General features: G+C 35.9%; 2 protein-coding genes across 2 annotated transcripts; one reads left to right on the top strand and one right to left on the bottom strand.

Annotated features, from left to right (window-relative positions):
- Positions 1–1,589: 1,589 nt before the first annotated feature.
- LOC111994511 (probable NADH dehydrogenase [ubiquinone] 1 alpha subcomplex subunit 5, mitochondrial) lies at positions 1,590–4,811 on the top strand. The gene is made up of 2 exons (XM_024026402.2): positions 1,590–2,074; positions 4,397–4,811. The coding sequence occupies exons 1-2, from the start codon at positions 1,762–1,764 to the stop codon at positions 4,582–4,584; spliced, it is 501 nt and encodes a 166-aa protein (XP_023882170.1). The 5' UTR covers positions 1,590–1,761; the 3' UTR covers positions 4,585–4,811.
- Positions 4,812–5,364: 553 nt separating this feature from the next.
- LOC111994483 (pentatricopeptide repeat-containing protein At5g52850, chloroplastic) lies at positions 5,365–8,899 on the bottom strand. Its single transcript, XM_024026370.2, has one exon. The coding sequence runs from the start codon at positions 8,759–8,761 to the stop codon at positions 6,113–6,115; it is 2,649 nt and encodes an 882-aa protein (XP_023882138.2). The 5' UTR covers positions 8,762–8,899; the 3' UTR covers positions 5,365–6,112.
- Between the last annotated feature and the right edge of the window lie 1,069 nt (positions 8,900–9,968).

Here is a 9,968-nt window from a genome sequence, read left to right on the forward strand (position 1 = left end):
TGGAGGTGATACCTGAACAGTAACTAAGCAGCTTTATGACCACTGAGCAAAGGTTCCGGTAGGTGCTGGATGGGACAAAAAGGAGTTCCCAAAATAAGAACTACACGTGTATGATGGAAATGGAGGAAAGAATGTAGTATATAACATGGAAACGGATGACATTAAGGGGGGTCTGGGAATTAGGAGAAAAAAAGAGGGAGAAAGGAAGAACAGATATTCCATGCATAAAAGAGGCTCACTAAAACCTAGCTGAGGAGAATTTTTCTCATACAATCAGCCTGACATATCCCTTATTACTCAGCGAATATAACATTTCCTATCGAGCAATACTAGTTCTTGTACCCATGCTCTAAAAATTTATTGTTTGGGCTTGTTGGGCTGGAAACCCATTCATACTCTGGGTCCAATCCAAGTTGAGTCCCCATAGTTGTTATTAGTACAATTATAATTTAACAAAAATCTGCTATTAATATCACTTTTATAGAACTTTAATCACAACATACCACCTTAGAAGTTGTGGTAAAAAAATGTAATTTGTTTTTATCACTAAACTTGTTAACTTATTGTTTCCAAAATAGTATTAGAACATTCAAATATTAAACTATGTAAAATTTTGTCTTGGTACGAAAGAAATATGGATTTGGGAAAAAAATAAAATAAATTAGAGATTTGAGTAATAGGGCCACAAACTCTATTGTTGGTGGTTCAATAGTCAACACTCAATAAATTTTTCATTTAACCATTGATCAATAATTTTAAAGTCAACTAATTTCCGAACTGTATGAGAGGATGCTTCCTCTAAAGGAGCAATGTTAGAGTTACAAAATATATATACATTTATAATTTATTAAGATGATAGCTTGTGATTTGTACGATATAATTTGATAAACACCCACTATTTGTACCACTTTTATTGAACTTTAATCAAAACATACCACCTTTAACTATTATGGTAAACAAATGTGGAATTTCTCGTGCCACTACCTTATTAACTTATTGTTTCCTAAATAATTCAAAATGGATGGTTGAACCTTCAAATTGTTAAACTATGTAAAATTCAGGGTTGATTTAGAAATTTATGTGATAGGCCACAAGGCCACAAACCCTACTATTGATTGGTTAATACTAAGCAGTAAGGAGAGACTCAGTATAGAACTTGTGGCACAAAAATTATTCAAAAAATTACGATCCTAAAAAAGCATTTATCAATTCATTAATTTTTAGTTATTTATTTTAGCATATATATATATACACACACATACATACAAACATACACTCTCTCTTTTTTTTTTTAACATTTCATATTAGATTATCTATTTTACACTAAATTTTATTAAAATACAATTTTCTCACCATTTTTTTTTTATCATTATCTCAAATCATACCTAAAATATGCTTTTGTAAAGCTAATTTACATGGTTACCAACTTAGCATAGCAAAATGGATTTTTGCACAATTTTTTTGGGGATTAATTTGGTAAAATGTGGGTTTTTATTTTTTTATTTTTTTTATTTTTATAATAATTTTAAAGTTTTTATTTTTTCTATTTTTAAGAGGTCAATATGAGGTGGCAAAGAGTGAGAGCTTGTAGTGCAGTCACAGTAAAAACCCAACCGAACCGGACCAGTCCACAACCTCTCAACACTCTCTCTCACTCGCCCAATTTCTCTCTTTCTCTCTCATCAAAAACCAAACGCACACTACCACCTGAGACAGTTGGTGGATCCTTTAGGTACTAAACACAAAAGTTTACAAACGAGGATGTTCCTGCGGGCGATCGGACGGCCATTGTTGGCGAAGATGAAAGAGACGACTGGGATCGTGGGTCTGGAGGTGGTGCCGAACGCGCGGGAGGTTCTGATCGATTTGTACACCAAGACTCTGAAGGAGATCAAGGCGGTGCCGGAGGACGAGGGTTACAGAAAGGCCGTGGAGAGTTTCACCAGCCACAGGCTCAAGGTGTGCCAGGAAGAGAAGGACTGGGAACTCATCGAGAAGAAGCTCGGTTGTGGCCAGGTCGAGGAGCTCATCGAGGAGGCTCAAGATGAACTCACTCTCATTGGCAAGATGATCGGTCCGTACTACTACTACTACTGCTACCACCTTCTTTTGTTTGTGTTGAATTTCATGGATTTTTGTTTGTTTATTGTTTTGGTGGGTGGTTTTGTTGAAGTTATTGAGGAAAAGGAATGGTTAGTTGATGAGGATGAAGATTAGTTTTTGTGTTGTGTTTGTGTGGTGGGAAAATGGGGGTAAGAAAAGAAGAGAAAAATGGGGTATTTGGGGTGGTGGGTGATAGGGTTTTTAGATTGTTTTGTAATGTGGGACATTGGGGCTTTGAGAGCTGAAACTTAAGGTGGAGTGTAATTTTGTTGTTGTTTTGGTGTGTTGTTTGTTTAATTGCTGAGAAAGGAAAAGAGGATGAAAATTAGTTTGTGAATTCTTTGGGCTCTGAGAAAATGGGAGTGAGAGAAGAACATAAATTAGAGATTTGGGGGGAAGGTGTTTTTTAGATTGTCTTGCAATGTGGGACATTGGACTTTTAGAGCTAAAACTTAAGCTGGAAATTATTGGTCTATTCTGATTTGTATTGGTTCTTTTTCATTTTCTGATCAGTTGTTTAGAGGATGGTAGAAAATGAGGGAAAGTAAATGAAAAATGTGAGCTTTATGTATTTTGTTGTTTTTATTTATTATATCAACGAAAAAGAGTGTACAGGCTAAGCCAGATGATTACATTAGGTTCATAAAGAATATGTTTGTCCTTAGTTTTCCTAAAATTTTCCACTTTTGGTCATGAGTAATGCCTAGGTTGAAGACAATGAAGAGATAATTGAGGGGAGAAAGGATTAGTTTTTGATTGGCAAGTTACATACACACCTAATGGGTTATGAACCTATGATCTCACCTCCACCCATTCTTGTGGAAGGAGCAAGTGCCATTTAAGTCAGTTATACAAAAAGCGTGCAACTGGGTAGAATTTTTAGTTTATAAAGTAAGGTCATTTGCAACTTAAGAATTGGAAATGTGCCTTTAAGTGAGTTATTTCCTCGTTCTAGAATGTGAAGCAATGGATGAAGGATTTTTGGTATTTTCGCAGAAATTAAGTTAAGCACCATAGAATTGTAAGAATGTTTGAGTTGAATGCATTTTGATTGTAGAATAATTCCATAACCTACCTGTCCTGATATAACAGTTTCTACAAATTATAGTGAAGAGAAGCAGTGCTAGTTTGGGACAATAATTTAAAGTTAAATGCACAACTAAGCTAAGGTAGTTGAGAGGAGAAAGAGCAATATCATTTTCTTTCTTTGGATTGTAAATTCAATGAAAGTTGATGGCTGATTTGGATAGAATCTCTTAAGAGAGTTTCTAAGTTTTATCTTGGCCCCTGGTGAATGGATTTGGTTTGATGGCCTAGTTTGGTGTTCATCTCAAACAATCTGCTGTTTTCTATGTAAACATGTTGATGATTGTAAAGCAAATTGGGATGGGGCTCTGGCTTCGCCTTCAGATGGTCTTATCAGGAATCTATGTTCTTGATGAGAAGATTCATATAAGGTTTTGGAAGAATCTCGAAGTTAAGGGGAAATCCAAAATTTATAGCATCTGTTCCTAGGACTTAGGGGGGCATTTCGAGTTTTGTTATTTTTTCTTACTTTTAATTTGCTGATGATACACTTTAAATGCATTAAGTGGAGAAGCTCCTCTTTGTTGCTTTGTGATTATATTGTTTTGAAGTTAGATTGAATTAAGTGGAAAAGCTTCTCTACAATCTCAATTATTCATTGCTAGAGTCTTTATTAACCTCCTAGTTGGAAACTAGTGATTGACTCATCACTCAGGTATCCTATTCAATTCCATTTAATGAATGACTGAAATTTAGCTAGAAATTGAATTCACGTTTTATTTGGAACAAAATCTTAAACCCTGAGGGTTTGTGGTATTGTAATTAACGCAAGGACTTGGATAAATCCAAATTTTTGGACTTAGTCACATAGGGTTAGATTAGTTTTCTGCAGAGGTTCTGCTTGAATAGGTGACAATATATTGTTACTGATCAATGTACTTACCTATGATAACTGTGTGTTCATAAATTGGCTTATTCCTTGTAGTAAACCAAATCGCTAATAGTATGTTGTTTTAAAGTCTGGATCATTAGCATCTATCTGCTTACTTCTGGGTCCAGTCAAATTAGACCATCTAAGGGTACTTTAGCCGTGCTTGTCAAGTGTCCTATTGGAGCCAACTTATTTGTGAGTTTATTTATAAAAATATTTGATTAACCTTTTCTTAAAATGATGGAGCCTATTGCCTCTAATTTGCATTTGTTATTCATGATGAGCGATTAGATTTAATTTGTAATGATTTGTTTTCTGCATTGTGTTGGATTGCAGAGTGGGATCCATGGGGTGTTCCCGATGACTATGAATGTGAGATCATTGAGAATAATGCTCCAGTTCCTAAGCATGTCCCTCTGCACCGACCTGGTCCTCTTCCAGAGGAGTTCTACAAGACGCTTGATGCTGTTACTTCACAACCAAATGCTGCCGTCACCTCTGGTGATGCGAAGTTAAAGGAGTGATATGCTGCTGGCACGTGTTTTGGTGAATTTAGATTCCAGAGCTGCATCTGTGTTTTCCTGATTCTGTGCTCATAGAGTGGAACTGTTTGTTAGATTGAATAGAGTTTAATTTATGGTGCAAAGGTTTTGTATCCTAATAATCTGTACTTGAATTGAAGTATAAGAGCATCTGTTATTTCTCTCATTGTTCTTGCATCTGTGGAAATAAAACTAGTTATGTTAAAGTATTGTGTGTGTGGCTTTTATAAATTGGAACACGCAGCTAGGTCAAAAGGTGGTTTTTCATCAGTGCTCATATGCATGCCTTCTCCGAATGGGGCAAGAGATGTGCAAGATTTGTTGATGCTTGAAAGTGGAAAGTGGTAGAAAGTAAATTTTGCTTAATCCTTTGGAATGAAAAGGATGGTTAACAGACCATTGTTTATTCGTTCCACCAATGTCATGTTGGCCTTGATGCAAATTAAAAATGAAATATGTTTGCATTTCAATTGCTTAGCATATGGTAAAATTTGATTGAAGGATTTGTTTTGGTTCCCAACTTGCCAGCCTTACCAAATGTAGTAAGTAAAAAGAAGAGCAATAAAAGCAAAAGAAGAAAAGGAGAAAAAGAGAGAGGAGAATCATATGGGCTATATGCTAGATGCTACCAATGTTTTGAATATTGTTTTGGGGATGATTTCGATTTGACTACTGAAATGGAATAATTCATAGATGTATACACACATTTATTTATAAATATAAATTGGTAATTTTATAAGAATTCATAGATCATGTTAAATCATTAACCAATATAAATTCATAAAAGGTTTGTAACATCAAAAAGGATGCAAAAGAAATACTACACTTTGAAAATTTGACGAAGATGGAAAAAAAAGATTGGTTGTACTGGTTTACACACCGATTTTAGCCATTCAGTCGGTACGGAATAGATTTCAAGACTTTGATGGGCACTGCTGTGTGACAAGTATGAATTGGCAGTAGCATCTGGATACAATGACCCTTTTTTGGTGGGTTGAGTGCATTGATCAATCCTCACAGAAGTGCATTCCAATCACAAGTTAGTTTGAAAACGGCCATGGCGTCATGTCCTGTTGGCTTTTGCAAAGTGCACCATGAGTAATCTCATTTAGTTCAGCTTCCTACTAAACTCTCCAAAAATTCACTACTGCCAATAGCTAATAAATTGGGTTCGCTGTGATGGCTGTGATATAAAATGCAACAGGTCCATCTGTTTAATGTGTTTCAAGTCTTTTGGTCTCTTCATATCCATTTCTTTCACCAACTGAAACGCTAACCACTTTCAACAAAATGTGATAATCAGGCTCAAGCGTCCTCAGCAGAATGTGATACGCAGGGGTAAAATATCAGGGATGAATGACAAGCTCCTGTCACCAAGTAGTCCTACTGGCAAAAGCAAGTAAAACCGTGGCATCTTTCCCTGCAGAAGCTTAATCTTAACCTCAAAGAAATTCATGATCACAACATACAAAAGAGAGTTGTGAAACTTTTCTTCCTCTAATCATAACTATTAGTAGCCTCTGCATGAACAATTACCCTTCCTAAAGGAATGGACTCGGTTCCCTTCCCTTAAAATTATTTCCCTATCAACCAATTCAGTTACAAGCATCACAAAATAATGGCAATCCATGCAAATACGCGTGTTCTTGATTATAAGTATCGGAGCCTTTGATGGTGTACTAAGAAGACCAAACGCAACAGCTAGCTTCTCACTATGATAAGATTTATCTCTATTGTCTCGATATAAATATCCCCGATACTTAAACTCAGTCATAAGTGATTCTATTTTCTCATGAATCTGATTTATCTGTGGATGTGATCTATCTTCTGCAGTGAAATGATGAATCTGGTTTCTTATCTCCATCCAGCTTTGACAAGGATTTTTCATCAAACCTCTTTCTTTCATCAGCCCGCGAGCTTTCTCACTCAAGTCTGACCGGCCTGATCTATCATATAAGTTTGCAAGGAGTATGTAGAAAGCTGGATCAGATGGGTCAAGATCGATACCTTGTCTTGCCATATCTTCCCCAAGAGGTACATTCCCATGTAATTTGGAGGCACTCAATAATGTTTTATATATCAAAGCATCTGGCCTGAAAGGCATAGTCTTAATCACTCCCATTGCCTCCTCTAGCTGGCCAGCTCGACCGAGGAGATCAATTAAACAAACATAGTGATCTAGTTGTGGTGCTATGCCATGTGTTTCTCTCATAGAATGAAAATAATCAAGACCCAAGTCCACTAAACCACCATGACTGCAAGCAAAAAGCACTAACAAGAATGTAACCAAATCAGGTTTGACTCCCACTAACCTCATATCTTCAAATGCAGAGAGAGCAGAGGAGATATAACCATTTGATGCCAATCCAGATATCCATCCATTCCATGATGCAACATCTGGCTCAGTTATTTCCCCAAAAGCTCTATGCGCATCATGTATGCAGCCACATTTTCCATACAAGTCAACTAGCCCATTTGAGACTGAAAGCCAGCAGCGTAAGCCAGACTTCACAGAAAAACAGTGTAATTGCATCCCAGCTTTCATTGAGCCCAAGCCAGCTGCTGCAGATAAGAAGCTGGACATGCTAAATCCATCCATCTTGACATCATCCTTGTTCATGTACTTGATGATTTCTAACGCCCTGTCATGATAACCCATCTGATTTATTCTTGTGGCCAAACTCGTGTATGTGATGGCATCTCTGTGATCCATTTTTCTAACCACGCATCTAGCTTCATCCACCATCCCTAATCCAGCATAAGCATCCACGAGAGCATTCCCCACAACTATATCACAGTCTGCTTTAATTTTAATTATGTATCCATGGAGCTTCATTGTTTGACTATGAGATTTCATTGTGCTGCAAGCACCAAGGATGCTGGAAAGAGTAAATGAATTTGGAGCCAATCCCAGCGCTCGCATCTCCTCAAAAGACCGAAAAGAATCTTCTTCAAAACCATGTTTGGCGAAACCAGCAATCAGAGAAGTCCAAGTGATGACATTTGGTGAGGACATTCCTCTAAACACTCTCAAAGCATTGTCTATGAGGTTGGAACATTTCATATACATATCAATTAGTGCATTTCCAACAGAAATATCATCCTCTAACCCAGCCTTAATCACCCTCGAGTGGACCTGTTCCCCCAATTCCAGTGATAAAATTGACGAAGAAGCATTTAGTATAGTTGAATACGAAAAATTGTTTGGTACAATTCCAGACATCACCATCTCACTTAATGCAGCAATGGCCTCCTTGACCTTCATATTTTGAATGAAACCAGATATAATAGCAGTCCATAAGAACACATCACGTTCAGGTGTCTGATTTGAGACCTTGACAGCATCTTCCATTCTATGGCACTTTGAGTACATATCAACAAGAGATGTCTTCAAAATCACATTCAGCTCAATTCCTAGCAAGATCATATGGGCATGAACTAATTTACCATAACTTGAACCAAGAGAACCGGATGCAGCAAGAAGCTTCACGAAAGTGAACTCATTTGGAGGCACCTTTTTCTCAATCATCTGGATATAAAACTGTAAAGCCTGACTCCATTTCTGTGCTTGGACCAACGAAGAGATCATCGTTGTCCAAGAAACAGTATCACCACCATCCATGCACTCAAAAACTTTGTACGCTTCTTCAGTACAATTGCACTTGGAGTACAAGTCAATCAAAACACTTGCCAAAATGGGATTCGAATCGAACCCATTTTTTATCATATAAGCCTGAATAAGAGTTCCATAGTCAAACTCTCCCAAAGCAGAACATGACCTTAAGACACTAGACAATGTGAACTCATTTGGGTATTGACTGGAATTCAACATTGAATCAAACAACCTAAGTGCCTGCTCGTGGTTTTCGTTTCTAACATAAGAAGACAGAATCCCAGTCCAGGACACAACATCCTTGCAAGGCATTTCATCAAAGAAGTGGTGTGCATGGTCCACTCCAAAGCATTTTGCATAGAGAGACAACAAGTTGTTGTTCAAATACATGTCATCTTGAAGACCCATTTTGATTATTGGGCTGTGAACACACACACCCTCTTTCAAAGACTTGGAGTTGCATAATGAAACAACCCGCAAGCAAATGTCTTGGAAATGGTACAGTTCGTTTCTGTGACAGGTCTTAGTGACTGTTTTACATAGCATCTCTTTCTTACTCTCACAAAAGAGCTTTGTTTTGATAGTTGTTAAATCAAAGCAACTCGTCACAAATTTTGTAGGGAGGTTTACGTGCAAATTGGTTTTGCAAAACTTTGAGAGAAAAAGATGCGCAGCTCTCTTTTTGTCTATTCAAAATATGAAAAATAGTACCGTTATTGTAGTTCTGTATAAGTTTGTTTTTAGGCCTTAGTGTCGCCGCAACAAATTGTTTTGTGCAGAAGCTCGTAATTCGTTGCCTAAGGTATTTACTATTTACTAAAATAAAAAACTTTCAATTTTTGGTGGTTATAACTTATAATCGCCATAATAAATCCTGAAAGAATTCTAAAATTTAAACCCATACTTTTATTTTGTGGTTTGTTTCGACCTTTTATTTTAAAATTTATATAATTGTTTAATATTTATAAATAAGAAAAATGAAAAACTATACCTTATATAGAAACTAAGATGAGGAAAATGTAGGTGGATAGGTTTAATTTTTTAATTTCAATGCTTTTTTTATATAAAAAATAAATTAATTTCAATAACTTGGAGTTGCATAATGAAACAACCCGCAAGCAAATGTCTTGGAAATGGTACAGTTCGTTTCTGTGACAGGTCTTAGTGACTGTTTTACAAAGCATCTCTTTCTTACTCTCACAAAAGAGCTTTGTTTTGATAGTTATTAAATCAAAGCAACTCGTCACAAATTTTGTAGGGAGGTTTACGTGCAAATTGGTTTTGCAAAACTTTGAGAGAAAAAGATGCGCAGCTCTCTTTTTGTCTATTCAAAATATGAAAAATAGTACCGTTATTGTAGTCCTGTATAAGTTTGTTTTTAGGCCTTATTGTCGCCGCAACAAATTGTTTTGTGCTGATGCTCGTAATTCGTTGCCTAAGGTATTTACTATTTACTAAATAAAAAACTTTCAATTTTTGGTGGTTATAACTTATAATCGCCACAATAAATCCTGAAAGAATTCTAAAATTTAAACCCATACTTTTATTTTGTGGTTTGTTTCGAACTTTTATTTTAAAATTTATATAATTGTTTAATATATATAAATAAGAAAAATGAAAAACTATACTTTATATAGAAACTAAGATGAGGAAAATGTAGGTGGATAGGTTTAATTTTTTAATTTCAATGATTTTTTAATATAAAAATATAAATTAATTTCAATTTAAGTAATTGGATTGATTGCAGTAATAT

The sequence above is a fragment of the Quercus suber genome, unplaced genomic scaffold (genome assembly GCF_002906115.3).
Source record: "Quercus suber isolate HL8 unplaced genomic scaffold, Cork oak 2.0 scaffold_345, whole genome shotgun sequence".
Classification (NCBI taxonomy): Eukaryota; Viridiplantae; Streptophyta; class Magnoliopsida; order Fagales; family Fagaceae; genus Quercus; species Quercus suber.